General features: G+C 37.9%; 1 protein-coding gene across 1 annotated transcript in view; it reads left to right on the top strand.

The window, feature by feature from the left end:
* LOC150109884 (forkhead box protein P1-like) overlaps window positions 1–22,857 on the top strand; it is a 589,350-nt gene that overhangs the window by 484,455 nt on the left and 82,038 nt on the right. Inside the window, exon 10 of the mRNA XM_090397192.1 lies at window positions 9,687–9,764. Coding sequence (XP_090253318.1) covers window positions 9,687–9,764 — 78 coding nt within the window. The remainder of the gene's footprint in view (window positions 1–9,686; window positions 9,765–22,857) is intronic.

Here is a 22,857-nt window from a genome sequence, read left to right as displayed (position 1 = left end):
ATTTGCTATATTTACATCGCTCGTCCGATGGATGCTGATGTAAATAATGTGCCAGAAAACTTACAGATGGAACATATTGAGCTTCAGGTGGATTTAGTGCTAAAATCACAATTTAACAACATTGCTTTGACGGATTTTTATAAATTTTATTTGGTGAAAGAAAAATATACAAATTTATGCGCCTTTTCAAGAAAAATGATTTGTCTTTTTTGGCAGCACATATATGTGTGAACAGTTTTTTTCGAGGATGAAATACAATAAATCAAAAATTCCGACAAGAATAACGGACGAAAACCTTGAAAATTCTATGCGATTATCCTTAAGTAACATTAACGTCAATATTGATAGTCTTGTAGTTGAAGTACAAGGCCAATCTTCACATTAAATTGTTATGTCGTTCATTATATTATAAAATTTATGTAGAGCTTTATACCAAAGCATTATATTATAAATAAATGAAATATGAAGTAGCAACTTGTTTTAATTCATTTAATATTAATTTATTTTATTTAATAATTTGGTCTGGCCCTTGACTCGGAGACAGAATGATAATTTGGTCCCCGAACTAGGAAAGGTTGCCCATGCCTGATTTACAAGAATTAAACATCAACAAAGTAACTATATATGATCTACAAAAAATAGCATTACTTGGAACAGTACATATTTTATGATGCTACCTGACAAACTATTTTGAGATTCTTGGGTAGAATCTGAATTCAAACTTTTGTTTGAATGGTGTTTTGACTGTGTTTCAGTTGTGTGAATACTAATACCGCTAATAATAATTAATCGCTTTAATGGAACATGTGCACTTCATGGCTTACACATGTAACAGTGATTATATAGACAAAAATTATATAGAATTTATTCAAAAACTCAAATATATTTCATCCAACATTATTATTATTATTAAACAAGACCTCATGGAGTCAAAGACTCATCTAGGAGGTCCTTTTATCTCACACACATCTCATCATACTGCGTCTTAAACACATTCAAACTCCTTGCAGACACCACACTCTCAGGCAAGGCATTCCAATCACTCACAACTCTGCACGAAAAAAACCTGCCTCTCACTCCCCTACTCGCACCCTCTTTATACAGTTTCCAGGGATGACCTCTGGTTCTCCCCTGATCTCCCACTATTCTCTGTAGAACTTCTGCACCATTGATCCTATAACAACCCCTTACCAACTTGTAGGTCTCTATCATATCTCCCCTCTTCCTTCTCTCCACTAGACTCTGCAAATTACATCTTTTCAATCTTTCCTCATACTCGACATTCCAGAGGTCAGAAACTACCTTAGTCAGTCGCCTTTGGAATCTTTCCAACATCTCTTCATCCTTCTGAAAACCAGGTGACCAAATCTGGGCACAATAGTCCATGTGTGGCCTAATCAAAGCCTTATACAATGGAACAAGAATCTCCCTACTTCTACACATCAGTGTCCTCCGCATCATTCCCAGAAGTCTTTGTGTTGTCTTCACAATTTTGGCGATGTGTCCCCTAAATTTTAGATCCTTATCCACTATCACCCCAAGATCTCTTATTTCCTCTACCTCCAACAATATATTCTCACCAAGCATAAATTCTGCATCCTATCTTTGTTTTCCAAATTTTAAAACCTTACATTTTGCAACGTTGAACTCACATCCCCATTTGCTTGCCCAATCACTCAATTTATTCAAGTCTTCTTGCAAGGCCACAACATCTTCACTACTCTTTATGGTTCGTCCCAACTTTGCATCATCTGCAAACAACTGAATATCTCCATCCAAATCTTCGCCAATATCATTAATATACAAGTTAAATAGTAATGGCCCTAAAACAGATCCCTGAGGTACTCCACTAGTGACTTTCCTTTTCCTGGATATTGCACCCCCATACACAACTTGTTGATACCTATCAGATAGCCAGTATCCGATCCAATGCACTAATCTAATATCCAATCCCATCTGCTCTAGTTTGACTGTCAACTTATCATGAGGTACTCTATCAAAAGCTTTTGCGAAATCCAAGTATATTACTGTGTATCCTTCTCCTCTGTCCAAGGAAGCAGTCACTTTATTATAATAAGTAAGTAGATTACTAAAACACGACCTCCCTTTAGCAAATCCATGCTGTCCATCAAAGATTATACCATTGTTGTCAACCCAACTCTGGATCCTAGTTCTCACAAGCTTCTCCAACAACTTAACCACAACACCTGACACACAGATAGGCCTATAGTTTGATGCTTGAGCTCGATCACCTCCTTTATGAAGTGGCACAATCTTGCCCTCCTTCCACTCTTTAGGGACTTGACCGAGTGCAAGACTCGTATTAAAAAAATATGTCAAGGCAGGTGTCAACTCTCTGGCACATTCCTTGAGAATACGCGGTGATATATTATCAAGTCTCACAGCCTTATTTACATCTAGTTTACTCAACTCCCCAAACACCTCTTGCTCACTTACAGTCAGTCTCTCCTCCCCATCATCAACTGCTCTTAATCTCTCCATGAAGTCACATTCACAAGATTGAAAGATCTTTATGAACTGCTCATTAAGTATCTCCACCACACATTCTGCAACAGCTGTCTTTATACCATTTCCTCCAATCAATGTCATCCTTCCATAATCATTCTTTCTTTTGCTGGCTACATATCGAAAGAACTCCCTAGGATTCTTTTTAGCTTCATTAGCTAACTGCTGTTCATACCTCTCTTTAGCTACTCTCACCAACCAAGTCACCCTCCTTGCCTGGTCTTTGTAGACCTCATGAAATTGGTTACTTCCACTTCTCTTATGCTGCCTCCACAATGCCCTTTTTCTCTGTATTGCATGCTTAATCTCTTTATTCATCCATCTCACACCTACCTTATTTAACCTTCTCACCCATGGTATACATTTAGACATTGCATCTACTAAATATTTTTTGAAAATCCCCCAAGCTGCATTGATCTCTTTTCCAGCTAACTCCTCATTCCATGCTACCCTTGCAAGCTGTCTCCTGAGCTCTTCATAATCACCCCCCTTGTAGTTCCACATATACCCTTTTTTCACAGGGGTCCTTGCACTGCTGGCAACCACCCAAGTAATCACCTCATGGTCACTTTCACCAATTGGTGGATAATTTGGTACCTCATTGATAATTACATCCTCCGATGAGATGACCAAATCCAAGACCCTTAATCCTCTAGTGCCCTCTGTTACATACTGTCTGAGGTAGTTATCCCTCAAAAACTCAAGAAACTCATTTTCTTTACTTCCAGTTGCTATCTCTTCATTCCAGTCTATATTGCCATAATTAAAATCACCCATAATGATCACCCTTTTCTTATTTGCTTGGCTTATTTGACTATACATTTCACTATCACCACCATCCACATTACCAGGTCTATAACAACATCCCACCAAGTATTTGATTCTATTCACCTCTATCTCACACCATACTGCCTCAAAACCACTGGCCCCATTTCCCTCTTGCATCTCTACCTTGTATGGACATAACTCTTTCTCTATCATCAATAGCACTCCCCCTCCCTTTTTACCCCTTCTATCCTCACAAAACACATCATACCTTTCCATCTCTATTCCTGTCAGGATGTCATCCTCATCCAACCATGTCGCACTTCTTCCGACAATCTCTGGGTGCACAGACGCAATTAGTGCAACCATTTCATCCACCTTGTTTCTTATACTTCTAGCATTGGTATACAAACACAACAACTCATTTCTGGATCTACAGCTAGTTCCACTGATACCACTCACTCGATGTGATCTCTCCATGCTGGACTCCAGCCATTTCCCTTTCTGCTTCTTTATTTTAGAACCCTTTGCAATTCCATCTGTTTCCTTTTGATCCCTGATCATCCCATTACTTTCCTGCCTACACATGCTCTCACCTCCTCTTGGAGCATCCACCTTTCTCACTCTGTGTATCCCTGTCCACCCTGAGCCTCCCCATTTCCCTGCTCCTCTTGCACACCCATTCTCTCATTTTCTGTACTCATACCACTCACTTCCCCATTCATTTCCACTTCTTCAATCTCTCCTGTCTTACTCTCCTGCTCTTCCACATCACTCCCCTCTTGATCTGATTCATTCTCTCTGTTCACTTCTCCACTTTCCAGCAGCAGTCTCTCCAAGCGACTCACACCATAACCACTCAAATGCAGTCCATCGCTCCCATACAGCTCACTTCGTCCCTCAAACTCATTCCACACATTAACAAACTGTACTCCCTTCTCCTCACACATTTCAGCCAGAATATCATTCATAATCCTTCCTCTCCGCCTCATTTCACCACAATCATACCTAGGCAACACACTGACTACCCTTCCTGTCACACTATTCTCCTTTATCTTTCCAAGCAGTCTCTTGACATTCATTTTGACATGCTCTTTGTTCTCTCTCAAATCATTTGTACCAATTAATACAATTAACTCTTTTGCTCGTTCCCGCCTCATATTCAATGCCTCAATCACTCTACTAATTTTACCACCTGGAAAACATACCTTGTGCATTTTATCCTCTAGCACACCTTTAATAATGGAGTCGCCATACAACGCCACTCGCTCATCTTTTGTTAACTGTTTCATGCCATCATGATTTATTTTAATAGTTTTGACCTGAATTCTCTTAATTTCATTCCGCATCCATTTCATTTCTTGCTTCATCCAATCCAATTCACCTTCCGAACCGCGTGACACATTCTCTCTATCATTAAATCTTTCTAACTTTCTAACTCTCGACCCCCTCTTCTCACTTTCCCTCTCATTCATCCTTCTTTGTTTCCGTACTTTCGGTCCAACATACGTCCAACTTTCACTATCATTCTTCTCACTTTCACTCTCACATATCTTTCTTTGTTTCCGTACTTTCGGACTAACATGCGTCCAACTTTCGCTATCATTCTTCTCACTTTTACTGTCATTCATCTTTCTTTGGTTCAGTACTTTCGTTCCAACATGCGTCCAACTTTCGCCATCAGTCATTCTTTTTTCGCTATCATTCATTCTTTCAATTTTTTTTACTTGCGATTTCTGCATCACACCATTTCTACTTTCGTTCGTTCTCTCAATTTCGTTTCTTTCCGCCTCACTTTCGTCCCTTTTAACATCCGTTATGGTTGTCAAATCGCTCTTTTTCTTTTTTCCTGATTTTTTAACATTTTTTCACCTGTCTTTCTCACCATCCCCTCTCTTTCAAACGTGCACTCGCGACACAATCGGTGCTAGCACTTTCTGTCATCAACTTCATATTCGCATTCATCAATTCCTCGTTCAGGTCACATTTCGCACACACCCTTCTTCCATCCGCACTAAACATCCACAAATCATTTATGTAATCGAAGGAATACATATAACAGACCTCACACTTAACGAAACGACTGAAATCCAAATTAAAATCATGGAATGACAATGCCACCACCATTTTTTTTTTTCTCTGCAAGTTACTAGTCTAATATTAATGATTTCGTATTTAGTTTAAGCAAGAAAAAAAACCCACACTAATAATATTGGTAGCGTACAACGTTTACAGCCGCTCTTACTTAAACAATTACGCATATATACTTAATTATTCCTAGTAAAACTTATCTGAATCAGGAGCTCTTCAAAATACATCCGTACCGCTTCTTGATAGCGATAGATTATGCAGACATCATCAGATAGATAGATAGACCATTAACTACATTCAGCTACAACCAAGAAACAAGCAAACATATGCATTTTGATTCATCTTTTGAATGTAGTTAATAGTCTATCTCCCTAACAATATCCACATAACACATCACAGGCTTTTTCATAATTTGCAAATAGTATATGTAGAATATGAGTAATTAAGTTGAGTTCTCGACCCTCCGTAGCTCAGTCAGTATAGACAAAGCCCTTTGGTTGGAAAGACCTGGGTTCTATTCGCGTCCTTGACATGAGGAATCTTATCTGGTCTCTTTTGACTAAAAATAAGATAGCGGTCTCACATGGAGGTTGGGTTCTTTTTCACCTGGAAACTCGGGTTTTTCATCCACCTGAACAGGCAAACCAGCCCGTGAACACATGCATCTACAGACATAGGACACACTGGGAGGCACAGGGCTAACCACCTTATCCTCAGGATACGGTAGTGGTTAAATAAATAGAAAATCCTTGACACCACAAGATAAAAGAGGAAGGAAGGAATGATAAGAAGGAGTTGAATTGTTTTTGTTTTTCAATTAGCTGTGTTAAAGAAAAGAGTTCACTTTAAAGTAAAAGTCAGTTCATGAGCAATCCTTTCTAAATCTATTTTGTTCTTCTACTAAATGTTTTTCTATGAAGTTATTTCTTTTTCAGTTTGCTATATTTTGTATCCACCATCCACTATCATGTGTGGGGATAGTACTTAAAAAATTAATAATGAAATAAAATAAAAAAACTATCACTCCCAATATTTCTTCATATTATTATTATTATTATTATTGTTATTCAGGCCTCCATGGAGTCAAAAGACTCATCATAAGAGGTCCTTCCTAGGAAGGACACAAAGTTTATCATACCACTCCTATAACTCATTGACCGTTCTTGCTCTCACCTAGCTATCCAGCAATGCATTCCATGGTTCAGCCACCCTCCATTCAAAGAAACCACTCCTCATGCTCTTGCTCACTGCTTCCTTTTGCAACTTCCAGGGATGGTCCCTTGTCATCGCTTCATCCCACTGTTCCACCAAGCAAAAGAACTCCCCAGTGTTAACCCTGTAACTACTTCTAAACAGTTTAAAAGTCTCGAATATATCGCCTCTTCTTCTTTTATCTACCAAAGTAGATAAAGGAAGAACTATTCTGCAGTCCACATTCCCACACAAACCATCTTTATTATCTTCCTCTGTACTCTTTCCACAGTTAATTTATACCTGTCAAATCCTGGGAACCAAATTTGAGAACAGTAGTCTAAGTGTGGTATGATCAGGGTCTTTTACAATAGAACGATAACTCTTTTATCTCTGCAGGTCACTGTCCTTCTCAGTATTGCAGCAATCCTCTGAGATTGCTGCAATACTGAGATTATATTCCTTTGTAATATATTCCCTGAATTTCAGTTTTCTATTAGACATCACTCCCAGATCTCTTGTTTCCCCTAATTCCTCCAGTACAGCTCCTTCAATCAAGTATGTAGCCTCCCATTGATGTATCCCAAACTTCAAGAGTTTACATTTTGCTGCATTAAACTGGTACCTCCATATTCATTCACCCATCTGTCTAGTTTATTCAAATCCTCTTGCAGGGCTGCCTCATCTGCACTATTACTAATAACCCTACCTAGCTTCACATCATCTGCAAACAACAGAATATCCCCTTGCAATACATTGATAATGTCATTGATATAAAGATTAAACAATACAGGTCCCAGTACTGAGCCATGCGGGATCCCACTTGTAACCTTCTTCCTCCTCGATACTGTCCCACCATACACAACTTTCTGATACCTATCAGACAGCCAATCCTGAATCCATTTCACTAACCCAACATCTAAAAAAAAGTGCTGCAACTTAAATATCAGCTTATCATGTACATCCTGTCAAATGCCTTTGCAAAATCCAAAAAAATGGTAGTATATGCCTTTCCCTCATCAACTGCTGTTGTCACTTTATTATAAAAGGCAATCATATTACTAAAGCAAAAGCGGCCCTTAACAAATCCATATTGACTCTCACAGATAACATTACCCTCATCTGCCCAACGCTGTTTACGGTCCCCCACTAATTTCTCCAAAATCTTAACAACTACTGATGAAACACAAATTTTCCTATAATTCCACACTCTAAGTCTGCTACCAGCCTTATGCAATGGCACTATCTTACTTATTTTCCATCCATTCCTTGGGCACCTTTCCTGTGGCCAGACTTTCATTGAAAAGCCAGGTCAGCAGAGCTGTCTTTTCTTTAGCACATTCTTTCAAAACTCATGTGAAATACCATCCAGTCCCACAGCTTTACTGACATCCAGGGTATTTGGAACACACTCTACTCTTCCACCTCTAAACCTCAAACCTGCTCTATCCCTCTAGTATTAAAACTTACTTCTCCAGAATGAAATACTCCAATAAAATGTTCATTGAACAACTCCACTATGTTCTCTGCATCAGTCACTCTATTCCCATTTTTATCCCACAATATCATTCTTCCACAATTATTTCTCCTCCTACTGGCCACATAGCTAAAAAATTCCCTAGGATTATCTTTGGATCTTAGTGCCAATCTCTCTTCGTATTCCAGTTTCGCCTTTCTCATTATATTAGTCACTCTACTGAGTCTTATATTCTTCATGCATCTGCTCACCACCCCTGTCCTTATATCTCTTCCATAACCTCTTTTTCACCTACAGTTCTTGTTTGATATTGTTTGTCATCCACTTTACACCAAATTGTGTTCTCTTCTTCACTCGTTCAATACAACTAACTATTGCTGCTAGCAAATATTCCTTCACAATTTCCCAAGCACTAATGATATCTTACCCTTCCAATTCCTTCCTCCATGGAACTACTCCAAGTTGATATCTAAGACTATTATAATCACCTGCCTCATAATTCCACATATGTTTCCTTTTCTTTGATACTCCTGTATGTCTGTTCATCTTCAAAGTCAAAAGCACATGGTCACTTTCTCTCTCTCTCTCTAACAGGGGGGAGAGATGTCATCTCTATTATTATTATTATCAGCTCTTCTGATGCAATGACCAAATCGAAAACTCTTGAACCTCTTGTTCTTTCTATTACATGTTGCCTAAGACATTTGTCCCTCAAGAATTCTAGAAATTCTATTCCCTTATTACTACATGCATTTTCCTCTTCCCCACTTATACTGCTGTATTTAAAATCTCCCATAACAATCATTCTCTTTGCACTTGCCAAGTTCAACTGCTTAAACATCACCTGCTCCCCCACCCTCTTCCTTGGCTTGTAGCAACAGCCCACTAAATATCTTGTCTTGCCCACCACTACCTCACACCATATGCTTTCAAAACCATTAGTGTCTCTGCCTTCCAAGGCCTCCACTCTTAGAGGACATAAGTCATCACTTATCATAAACAGTACTCCACCAACACATTTTCTCTTCCTATCGTGCCGAAAAATGCTGTACCCTGCTACTTCTATTCCTGTTATTATATCATCTTCCATCAGCCATGTCTCAGAGATCTCAATAATCTTTGGCCAGGCTGATGCTATTAGTGCCACCAATTCATCTCCTTTATTCAGGATATTCCTGGCATTAGTATAAAGCATAAAAATGCAGCAAAAATAAAGCATAAAAAATGCTCCATCGTAATTTTGTTATCTGCATTTGAAATTTGAAATCTTCATTATTTTGTGGAATTTCAGTACATTTAATAATTAGCCTTTCCCTTATTTCAGGATTATAAATAGGATTATTTGCTTGGAATTTCTTTCTACTGTTTTATTTTAAGAAATACCAAAACATATTTTAAATGGTATGGATGAATGGAACTTAATCTTGTAAGAATATTTTTCATTTAATGTATAATTCTATTATTATTATATTATTATATTATTATTATTATTATTATTATCATCATCATCATATGAATATTTTTACTTAATGCATAATTATTATTATTGTTATTATTTTTAGATATATATCTTTTTTCTTTTTCTTATTTTCAATCACTTGCCTATAGTTCTAAGATTATTTCACTTATAATTCAGCATTAGATGTCTCATCCCTCCAAGATTCACCTATTCGTAGAAGAGTGGTAGAGAGAGCAAATTTGGACATCACAGAAGGTGAAAATTTCTTTGTATATTATATTATATTATTTGACAGTTAAAAAAAGCAGAATGTAATGAGAATTTAAATATGTGTTTTTGCACATGTTACAGAAATGGTTGCTAGTTCTGTAATTTAGTCAAAATCAAAACTAAAGACATTCCATAATTCATCATTATGTATTAATAATGGCATCACTTAATTTAAATATCTTTATTTAAATGGCATCACTTGATTTAAATATCTTTATTTGTAAAATTTTCAGCTAAGTTTCATAGCCATTGTCAATACAATTATAGGAACACACACACACACACACACATATTCAATTGAAAGTGCATGTGATATTATGTGCACACTATCATCTATAGAAAAATAGCTCCATAAATAAATTACAATAAAATAATTTAGTTAATAAATTATTTTTAAATATAATCAAAAAAAATTACAAATTAAGGAACACACGAATGGTGAGTATTAGTCGGTATAACTCCCAAAATTGAGAAAGTTTCAGACAATTGTTTTTGTTCAGATTTTGGTTGTGAATGTGTGTTTCATAGCTAACTTAATACAGTTGAGTTTCAGACAATTGTTTTTGTTCAGATTTTGATTGTGAATGTGTGCTTCATAGCTAACTTAATACAGTTGACCCTTAAAGAATGCAGGTTTGAACTGCATGGGTCCACTTATACATGTTTTTTTTTTTTTTTTAAATAAATATATTGGAAATTTTTTTAGACATTTTGGCAATTTGAAAAAACTCGCAGACAAACCATGTAGATTAGAAATATTGAAAAAATTAAGAAAAAGTTAGCTATGTCATGAATGCATAAAATATACACAAATCTAATATCAAGTTAAACTTTATCAAAACTTAAGCACACAAACACTTACAGACCGTACATAGGCATTCACAGTCGACAGAAATGTAATCAAACTTAAAGATGTGATATTAAATAATAACTGCATAAAATAACTGTTATTAACTAAGTAATTAATTAAATTCATTAATTAGCATAAATAAAAAAATATAATGATTCATTCATTAGTGTATGGGCTAGACTACTGTGAAGTAGTCTAGCTTACTTTATTTTAAGAATATAGTATATGATACATACCATAGAAAATATGTGTTAATCGACTGTTTATGTTTCGATCAACGGTAGACTAAGTTTTTGGGGAGTCAAAAGTTATATGTGGATTTTTGAACAATGGGGGGGGGGGGCGGTTGCAATCCCTAACCTCCACGTTGTCCAAGGGTCGACTGTACTTTCCTTATCTCTCATAAAGACAAATATTCTCCTCTTTTTTTTATCGTGGAGTTTACAGATCCCCTTCTCTTGTGGGGGATGTTATTATTATTAGATGACACCTCTGACTCTGACAACTCATTCATTCACAATCTACAAAATCTAGTCCTCACATCTTTTCTAACCACACTCATACCTTTCCAGGTATTGTCCTTTTTTCCTGTCCCCTTTAGCCAAATGTAGAAAATTTTCTTCTGTATTAAGCATATAAAATCCTTTAAGTAGCTTAATGTTTCTATTGTATTTCCTCTTTTTTTGCCCATCAATCAATTTTTGCAATCCACAAATCCTCAGTCTGTTCTCTTAGGTAGCATTTCACAGAGATTCCACGAGAATCTCTACTATCTTATTCACTCACCTCTGACTCACCTCTTCCTTGTTGCCAAGAAAAGAAAAAAAAAAAAACCAGATGACCAGACATAAGCACATTAATACAGATATGATCATATCCAGGCTTTATAAACAGAAATAACAACTCTTTTCAGTTTTGTTATTCTAGTTCTGTTAGTGTACTCTTCAATAACCAAGTAGTCCTGTGAGCTATTCTGGCTACATTAGAAATATATCCTATAAACTGACTCTATCTTCTACTACCCCAAAATCATCTCTGGCTTCATCAGTTTTCTGGAGGACAGTTCCCATAATGTGGTAGACAGCTTATAATCTTTTTATCCCAAAATGCACATCCATTATGTTTTGTCCATTCTGTCAGCCTATTTAAATCATCCATCAGGCTCTCTACTTTGACTTAATTAACTATTACCTTACCCAACTTTGCATCATCAGCAAACAACTGAAGATGGGATTGGATAACATACTATTATATATAACTTACTAATTGGATAACATACAGTTATCCAACTAGTAGTTGGAAAACTGATTGGCTGTCGGATGGGTATAAGCAGGTTCTATATGGAGGATGGTATCCCAAAATAGGAAGGTCACTAGTGGAGTGCCCCGTGGATCTGTTTTCAGAACGTTATTGTTTAACTTATACGTTAATAACATTGGGACTGGCTGGAGATGTGCAGCTGTTTACAGATGATGAAAAGTTGGGAAGTGCTATGAGAAGTAGAGAAGACATTGTGGCCTTGCAGGGGGATCTGAATAGACTGTGTGAGCAGGCAAATGATGGGAGCTATTGGTTGAAGGTTGAAAAGTGCAAGGTCTTGAAATTTGATAGGCAAGACTGGGATGCAAAGTATACAGTTAATGGAGAAATTTTGAAGTAGATGAGAGATCTGGGAGTAATGGCAGACAGAGACTTGAAGTTTAGGGTTCACATTGCTAAAATTGTAAGAACATCCCAACAGATTATGATAATAATGAGGAAGATATTGACATGCACAGGCAAAGAGGTTATAGTTCCCCTGTATAAGACCTTTGATCAGGTCACATGTGGAACTGATCACTGCTGTGCACAGATTTGGTTGCCTGGTTTTCGTGGGGGGGGGGGGATGTACTGGAGAAAGTTTACTAAGTTAGTGTCAGGTGTATGGAATGTGAGATACAAGGAGAGATTGAGGGAATGCAACTTACAGAGCATTGTGAATAGAAGAAGGAGGGCGGGGGGGGGATATGATTGAAACATATAAGTTGGTGAGGAGTTATTACTAGATTAATATGGAGAAGATATTTTATAGAGTAGAAGAAGGCAAAGATAGAATTAGAGACCATCCATAGAAGCTGTATAAAAAAGTTGTGAGCAGGGGAGTGAGAATCAGGTTCTTTTCATGGTGAGTGGAATGCATTGCTGAAAGTGCCATGATGAGTCCTTTGACTCTATGGAGGTCAGATAATTATAATAATTTCCTTCAGATTATTTCCTATATTGAAGCACATCACTAGTCAGCTGCTTTTTTCTGAATCTTCTGAATTCTGCTTCTCTGTATACCAGTTTAGTTTTTTGTATCTGTCCTCCCTTGCATCCATACCACCAGTTTCATATCCATTTCTTCCAGTTTGCATAACTGAATTAACTCCTTTGCATAACATCCAGCAGTATCATCATTTACCCATTCCCTTTATCCAATGCAGTCATTCTATTATAAAAAATTAGTAAATTACTAAACTATGCTGCTCCTTATATATATCTTATCCACTTATCCATTCCTAAATTTTCTTTTTAACCAACTTTTCCAATATTTTTATCACCATCCTGAGATAATGATTGGTCTATAATTTTCTACCACAGACTTAGATCCTCCTTTATGCAAAGGAATTATTTTGTCCTTCTTCCACTCCCTTGGAACTTGACCAGGACTGAGACTTAAATTAAACAACCTGTTTAATTTAAGTCTCAGTCCTGGGGAAATCTACTATTTCCCTTGCATATTATCAGAAGATGTGAGCTGATATCCCATCCAATCACATAGCTGTATTTGCATTGATATTCTGCAATAACTTTAGAACTGCCAATTCATCAACTTCTGTTCTCGCATCATTCCCTGTTACCTCTGCCACAGGCGCATTCTCGCTTGCATAATATACCCTTGCAAAGTGGTAACTCAGTAGTTCAACTACTTTGTCTCCTTCTTTCACCTCTCTTCTGTCAGCACTCATTAAAGTTATCCTTCCATATTCATTCTTCTTCCCACTTGCCACATAGCAAAAGAACTCTTTAGGATTCCTTTTGACTGCTCAGTTAATTTTTTTTCATAACCTGATTTTGCTTACTGGTTTTTCTCATGATCTGATTTTGTTCATCATGACCTTTACTGATCACCTTTCTCCTTATATATATCCCCTGAAACATTTTGTTTGTTTCTTTCTTTCTTTCCTTTTTTTTTTTTTTTTTTGCAGCCTGTGCTTAATGATACTGCCCACCAATATAATTCCTACTTCATTTACTCTCCTGACTTTGGGTATACAATCTAATATCACTTCTCAAATGTTCCTTGACTGTCCTCTACCCACTGTGAACATTCTTTCCTTGCAAATATTGTAAAACATGAAGAACATGCTATCAAGAAGGGATATTTGTGGAACTACAAGGCAGGTGATTATGACATGCTTAGGAAGAAGCTTAAATCTGTACCATGGCATAAAACACTGCAGGGTAATGTTGGTAGTCGATGGGATATAGTTAAGGGTCATCTAGAGGAAGCAGTATTAAATTGTATACCTTGGATAAGGAGGGTTAATCGGATAGGAGTTAGATGGATGAGTAATATCATTAAGCATAAGCTGCAGAAGAAGAAGAAAATGCTGTGGAAGGTATATAAAGAGAAAGGTGACCAGATTCATAAACAGCACAAGGCTCAGGAAAGAAAGGTGACCAGCATGGGATGGAAGGCAAAATCAGATTATGAGAAGAATTTAGCCAAGCAGGCCAAAGGAAATCCCAAAGAGTTCTTTTGTTATGTGGCAAGTAAGATGAAGAATGACTATGGAAGATTAACCTTAATGAGTGATGATGATGGTCATGAGGAGAGGAAGCATATAAAATAGTTGAGTTACTGAGTGGCACTTTGCAAGCATATATCTTCCTAATGAGGTTACTGCTTTAACCTATGTGACAGACACTAATGTGGGAACAGAGGTGGATGAATTGATGGTTCTTACGATATTGCAGAATCTCTATGTAAATACAGCTGTGGGATTAGATGGGATATCAGCTAGGGTTTTGCAAGCATGTGCAAGAGAACTGGCAATGCCATTGACTAAGCTGTTTAATTTAAATCTCAGCTCTTGTAGAGTTCCAAGGGAGTGGAAAGATGGCAAAATTATTTCTTTGCATAAGGGAGGTTCTAAGACTACAGTAGCAAATTATAGACCAATCAGTATCTCATGTGGTGGTAAAAGTATTAGAAAAATTGATAAAAAAGAGAATTCAAGAATGAGTAGATAAAAATATGATACTGTATGAGAGTCAACATGGCTTTGTGAAGGGTCGGTCATGCCTTAGTAATTTACTAACTTTTTATAATAGAGTAGCACTGAGTTAGATAAAGAAAATGGCTACAAGATGATTTTGCTGGATTTTGCAAAGGCATTTGACAGAATACCACATAAAACACTCCTATGCAAATTAGAACAAATGGGGATGGATATGATAGTAGTTAAGTGGATAAGAGGGTGGCTGCTAGACAGATATCAAAAAGTGGTATATGCAGGGGCAGAATCAAAGTGAAAGCAGGTGACTAGTGGTGTGCCACAAAGTTCAGTGTAGGCCGTTGCTGTTTAATTTATACATAAATGATGTAGGAAATAACCTGAAAGGAAATTTCAGTTGTTTGCTGATGATGCAAAAATTAGGCAGAGTAATATTTAATCAGGTGATGTGGATAGCTTGCAGGACAATTCAAATAGGCTGTCAGTATGGACAAAGTTAATGGGTTGTCAGTTTAATGTTGAAAAATGTAAAGTTATGCACTTTGGCATAAATAAATTACAAGCTGTTTATCACATTGATGGCACTGTACTCCAGGAAATAGATGATGCTATAGATTAAAGGGTGGTGGTGGTAGACAGAGAGTTAAAATTTAGAGGACATGTTTAGAGGACACTGGGTTTCTTGGGGATGTGGAAGCAGTGGAGAGGATTCAGAAACGAGTGACCAAGATGGTGAGTGGCTCGTGGAATGTGCCCCTATGAGGATAGATTGAAGGTATGTGGATTGCAGAAGTTGGTTGATAAAAGAAAAAGAGGGGATATTATAGAAACATTTAAGTTGCTTAAAGCATTTTATAGGATAGATGCAGGGAAAATGTTTTTTCAGCATTTGACTAGACGGACCAGAACAAGAGGTCATCCCTGGAAGTTGAATAAAGGTGTAGTCAGTAAGGGTGTGAGGACTAAATTTTTTGCTTGGAGAGTGGTGAATGAGTGGAATTGGTTGCCCGAGTCAGTTGTGAGTGCTTTTTTGTTAATGGGTTCAAGGAGAGGTATCATAGATTGGGTCTCCTTCAATGAGTCTTCATGCTCCATGGAGGTGCCCGTATAATAATAATAATAATATTTATATCATGTACTGCTTCAAGCTGCCACCTAAGCTTATCATAATCATCTGCCTCGTGGTTCCAAATATACTCCCTAACAAAAATTCCACATGTTTCTCTGTTTCCCAAGTCATGACCACATGATCATTCTCTTCAATTGGAGGCAATGTAGCCATCTAGTTATGGAGAGGTCTTTTGATCCTATAATCAGATCTAACACTCTCGTACCCTGAATCCTCATAATTATATCTCAGTAAATATATAAATTACATTTCCTTCCATGTGATCTTCCTCCTTACAGTCTATGTTTCTGAAGTAGAAGTCACCCATAATACGGGGTACATCCAGAAAGTAAGGTCCATTCAGAATTTACTGCAAAATAAGATATGGGAGAGGATTCACACATGCATGGCTGTATGTAGTGGAACTGGCTGTTGACCGTGTTAATTTCATTCCATTATCATTTATTGTTTTCTATGAATAATTTATCAAGAGTGCCAATATAAAAAAAATCCCACCAGTTGCAAGGTTCATGGTGTGATATGGTTTTTGTTAGAGTGAAAACAATAGTGGTGTAGAAATTCCCCGATGACTGTGTAAGGCTTATGTGCCTAAGATAATGAATGACAGTAAGATTAGATAATGGTGTCGTTTGTTTAAAGAAGGGCACATCAATGTTTATGATGAAGAGCCTAGTGGCTGGTCATGTGTGCTTACAGATAATTTGGTGGAAAGAGTGAACATGAAAATTTGTGAGAATTGTCATTTCACAATTGCAGAACTTTCTTTTGAATTTTGAATGAAATTGGGTCTTGGAGAAGAGCGGGTGGTCGTATTATGTGTATATGCTCTGCAAGTTGGTTGTACAGCAGAGGAGAAAGATGAGTTCTGGAACGTGTTAGATGAAGAAATGAGAGAATTGGAAGAAATTGAGATGGTGATTGTCGGAGGAGACTTGAACGGACACATAGGAAGACAGAATAGAGACTGTGAAAGGGTGCGTGGTGGACACGGAGTGGGAATGATGAACCAGGAAGGAGAGAGGGTTGTGGACTTTGCAGTAGCGTTTGATCTGGCAATTGTGAACTCATTTTTCTACAAGAGGGAAGAACATTTGATAACATTTAGGAGTGGTAACAACAGTTCACAAATTGACTACATTTTGACTAGAAGAAAACATCCTAAATAATCTTCACGATAATCAAAGATAATCAACATAGGAGAGATTAACATAAGCAACATAGAGACTCAAAGATAATCAACCTTTCGGCTGATTATCTTTGTAATTAACAATATATAGTACACCACTTCGGCAATTCGATAGTAGAGGTATATAAGTTTCGGTTCACTTAAAACCTTGATATTCCAGGTCTACCTACTCACTGATGAGACCTCAAAAAAGGTTGAAACCGGTCTGTGTAGTGACCTCTTCTCATAATGTAAAACAGTATTTATACATCTCTTAGGAGTTGGGTTTTACATTATGAGAGAATATTAAAGTTAGTGACGGATCTTGCTCCACCTTTGCATGGAGTTGCCCTGGTGTTGTACTACCCAAGTGATCATTTACACTTGGTTCCGCCGATAGTTTTTTCAGCATTGAAACTCTATGGATGTCGATGGATTTCGACCCGAGTTTCGCACCCGGCTATAAAATAAAATGGGATTTACCATCTCCCACTCAATCAAAGCATCTTAAGGTTGTGACAAATTGTAAAGTAATTCCAACAGATCAAGTAGCACAGCAACACCAACTGCTGTGTGCAGACTTTAAAATAAGATCGAAGATAAGAACCTCTGGATGCTATGGGATGAAGACAATTAAGTGGAGAGGAGGTGAGGGTGTTTTAGGGAGAGGGTGTTAGAGAGGATTTCGGATGGACTGGAAAGTGTACAAGATTGGTGGAAACATCATTCAAAAGTAATCCTGAGCTGTGCAGTCGAGGTGCTTGGTGAGACATCTGGAAAGATTAGAGAGCAGAAGGAGGGTTGGTGGTGGAATAATCTACAAGTGGCAGTGACAGCTAAGAGGAAGGCAAAGCAGAAGTGGAATGAGTCAAGAGTGGAAGAGGACAGAGAGGTGTACAGAGAGAGAAAGCAAGAAGCCAAGAGAGTTGTGGCACAGGCGAAGGCCATGGCATATCAATTAGAAACAAAGGAAGGACAGAGAAAAATTTACACTAGCGAAATGTAGAAATAAAGCAGCAAAGGACATCTTACATGTGAGACAGATCAAAGATGCTGAAGGAAGAGTATTATGGAGGGATGTGGACATACGAAACAGATGGAAAATATACTTTGAGGGACTTTTGAATAAGGAAAATGCAAGGACTCACAGAGGAGATGGGCAGCACCTTCTGAGGGGGATGGTGCAGAACATCAGTAGAGTGGAAGTGACGGAGGCCATGAAGAGGATGAGGAATGGAAAATCGGTGGGCCCGACAGAATTCCAGTGGAGGCATGGAAGGCACTTGGGGAAGAGGGAATTGACCTGCTGTGGGACCTGTTCATGAAAGTTTGCCAACAGGAAAATATACCCGAGGAATGGAGGGAGAGTACCCCCATCTACAAGGATAAAGGGGGATGCACAAGACTGTAAAAATTACAGTGGAATAAAGTTGATGTCCCACACAATGAAAATCCTAGAAAGGGTTCTTGATGATAGATTGAGGAAGGAGGTGGAGATTGCAAAGGAACAATTTGGCTTCGTGCCTGGTAGAACAACAACAGATGCTATCTTTGGGTTACGGCAGATGATGGAAAAGTATCAAGAGAAACAAAGGGAGCTACATCTGGTATTTATTGATCTGGAGAAAGCATACGATAGAGTGCCAAGGCAAGAAGTCTGGAGGTGTCTGAGGGAGAAGAAGGTGTCAGAGAAATATGTCAGGTTGTTGTGGGAAATGTACAGAAATGTGAAGACAAGTGTTCAGACCTGTCTGGGACAGACAGAAAGTTTTCAAGTAACAGTTGGCTTGCATCAAGGGTCAGCATTAAGTCCGTTTCTGTTTAATATTGTTATGGAGGTGGTAACAGAGGAGGTGAGAGAAGATGTGGACAATGTTGTATGCAGATGACATCTTGCCGTGTGCAGATTCAAGAGAAGAAGCGGGAACTAAACTGGAAAGATGGAGAAAAGTACTGGAAGAGAGAGGTATGAGACTGAGCAGAAGTAAGACAGAGTATATGTGTTGCACAGTGGGTGGCAGACAGGAGACAGATCTGGAGCTGGAAGGAAATGTCATCAGGAAGGTGAGAGACTTTAGATACTTAGGTTCGACAGTGGAAGAAGATGGAGGAGCTGAGAAGGAAGTGGGATGCAGGATACAAGCGGGTTGGAGGAACTGGAGGGAGATGGCTGGAGTGTTATGCAATAAGAGGGTGCTGATCAATCCGAAAGGCAAAATTTATAGGACAGTAGTGAGGCCAGCTATGACATATGCTGTAGAAACTGTGGCCCTGAGGAAAAATAACATCAGCAGGATGGAAGTAGCAGAGATGAGAATGCTTAGGTGGATGTGCGGTGTGACCAGAAAGGATCGTCTGAGAAATGACTATGTCAGGGGAACAGTGAAAGTTACGAACTTAGGAGCGAAAATACAGGGGGCAAGGTTGAGATGGTGGTTTGGTCATGTGATGAGGAGGGAGGACGAATATGTGGAAGAAGGGTCATGCAGATGGATGTGCAAGGAAGGCGGAAGCGTGGGCGTCCAAAGAAGAGATGGAGGAAGCTGGTAGAAGAGGACTTGAGGATGAAGAACTTGGATGTGGTGACAGCCCAAGACAGGAAGGTGTGGAGGAGACTCATTATCAACAGTGACCCCACTTAAGTGGGAGAAGCTGCAGAAGAAGAACTTTCTTTTGAATTCCCAGAAATTTCATACAGAGTCATTATTGAAATTATTATTGAGTCATTATGTGACAGAAAAGCTGAAATATAAGAAATTTTTTGCAGATGGGTCCTAAAAATGCTAACCGATTCACATAAACAGCAATGAGTCGAATCAGCTCAAAAATTTTTGTGGCAGTATGAAAATGAAGGAGATGAACTTTTTTCTCATATTGTGACTGGTGACGAAATGTGGATTTCATATGCAAATATTGAGTCAAAACAATAATAAATGTAGTGGTGTTATTTGTCATCTCTGAAAGCAAAAACATTTAAACAGGCACTGTCAGTCTAAAAATGATGGTCACTGTTTTCTGAGACCCAAAAGAGATCTTTCTCATTGATTTTCTTCAGCAGGGAATCACAATTTTTGTGTTTGCTCTATCCACCAAATTGTCTTTGGCCACACTTTGCTGGCCACTCTGCTCTTCATCACGAACATTGTTGTACCTTCTTTAAACAAATGATACCACTGCCTAACTTTACTGTCAATCATTACGTTAGGCCTGTAAACCATACACAGTGATCAGTGAATTTCTGCAGCACTATTTCTGCCAACAAAATATGTTGGAATAAGAAGGCATCTAATTGGCAAATTTTTTTCTTGAAGGTATTTTCTCACACTTGGGGCAAAGACTTCATGGATCCACTCAATAAACAATTGCCTGGTTAACCAAGCCCTACTATTAGCCTTCCACATAACAGGCAATTTACTTTTCATCGTGTTATTTTTCTTAAACACCCTCTGATTCTCAGAGTGGTACACAAGCAATAGCTTGACCTTGAAGTCCCCACTTGCATTTCCACATAGCAAAAGAGTCATCCTGTCCTTCATTGGCTTGTGTCCTGGCAATTCTTTTTCCCTCCTGAGTGATGTAGGTCCTCTTTGGCAATGTTTTCCAAAATAGGCTGGTTTCATCACAGTTGAACACTTGTTGGGTAAGAAAACCCTCAGCCTTTACATAGTCACTAAATTCTTGCACATATTTCTCAGCAGCATCTCGGTTCAAACTCGCAGTCTCCCCATGCCTAAGCACACTATGTATGCTGCTTCTCCTCTTAAATTTCTCGAACCACCTTCTACTAGCTTTGACCACATCAGTATTAGCACTCGTACCAGGGTTTTTCTTTAACAGGTCATCATGTAATCGCATCACTTTTTCACAAATTATAGCCTCAGAAACACTATCACTAGCTAACTGTTTCTCGTTTATCCAAATCAGCAACAATTTTTCCATTTCTTCAATAATATGTGATCTTTGTTTAGTAAGAACTTTCACTCCTCTTGCAACATCAGCTCTCTTGATTGCCTCTTTATTTTTGAGTATTGTACATATCGTTGATTTCGCCATACTGAACTGCATAGCAAGATTCAATCCACAAATGCCATTTTCATGTTTGGATATGATTTCTTTTTTTATCTCTATTGTGGTTCTAACAACTTTTCTTTTTGCTTTGGTGCTATCACTAGTCTTCTGCGGCCCCATGGTGGTTTAATTAATAATAATTTATGAAAAAAAAAACAACAAAACATAAAGCAAATCAAGAAAACTTACTGCAAATTCGAGCAGGTGTCTGCACTGAACGGAGGCTGCCTTGTAACTGATGCTTTCCTGCCTTACAGCTCAGCATGCGGAGCACACGGTTGCCGTGTGCCTGTTTGGGAACCGAAATTCTGTTTGGAAACCAGGGCGTTTTTTGTTCAGAAAATATGTTTGGGAACTGAATTATTTGAGAACAGAGGCGTTCGACAACCGAGGTTCCACCGTATATATATATATATATATATATATATATATATATACATACACACACACACATACACACATAAGGGCAAACTACATTTTTATCTGTATAAAAAAAGATTTTCATAACTACAGCCAGATATGGACATAAATTTATCACCAGCTTACTATAATTAATTATATTATATAAACAGCAGTATATAATAAATTAATTATTTAATTAATAAAATAATAAAATAAATTAATAAATTAATAACATAAATTTTGTACAAATTAAATTGCAATATGTTTTTGGCAAAATTTACAAATTTCCTAAGGACATAGCTAAGGAATTAATCTACAGTGCCTACAGAAAACTATACAGAGAGACAATTCAGTATGGAATATGTCCACCCCTGAACTGTGATGCATCTCCCACAATGTTGTACCATGTTTAGCACCAAGTGATTCAGTTCTTGAGGCAAATTGGCTCCCCCTCCTCCTTCAGAGCAAAGATAAGGCGTTGTTTGTTTTCTGAACGGGAATTTTGAACAGCAATGTGTCTCCCTATTGCATCCCAAACATGTTCCATGGGGTTGATATCTGGGGAGCTTGCTGCCCACTCGATTAAATTAATATCCTTGGTATCCAGAAGTATCTTTACTACTTGTGTACAATGTGGTGTGGCATTGTCATCCATAAAAATGAATTCTTTGCCTACAACACTATGGAACAATTGAACAATGTTGAAGAACTTAGCTGAAATATCGTTTACCAATCATAGTCTCTTTTCCAGTACTTGTGGCTCAGTGCATTCATTAAGCATATTGCCTCCTCACACCATGACCTCAGCACTGCTGCTTTTATCCCTTTCAAAAACATTCTTGCAATAGTAAGCAGTACCACTTTCATGCCAGATCAAGTGTTGCCTGCATTTGGTGAAAACACTAAAATGACTCTCATCTGTAAAGAGTACATGGTTCTGTTGGCATCTTGTCCAATTTTATGGATACAATGCCACTGAAAACGTGCTCTATGATGAACTGTGGATAAAGGGAAATGGACATAAACTATAGGCCTTTGAGCATATAGGTCTGTATGTTGCAGACGTGTCGAGATATCTGTATACCTGTGCTGGAATGGAGCTAACTTGCAAGTTGACCTGCCATGGTGTATCGATTACATTTTGCCATTATAACCAAAAATTTGTCTTCGTGTTCTGTCGTGGAGCAAAGGCAACCTCTTAG

This window comes from Typopeltis vanoorti, chromosome 1 (assembly GCF_054136105.1).
Source record: "Typopeltis vanoorti isolate ZY-2024b chromosome 1, IOZ_Tvanoo_1.0, whole genome shotgun sequence".
Lineage (NCBI taxonomy): Eukaryota > Metazoa > Arthropoda > Arachnida > Uropygi > Thelyphonidae > Typopeltis > Typopeltis vanoorti.
Note: the sequence above shows the minus strand (reverse complement) of the source record. Positions and strands in the feature narration are given on the sequence as shown.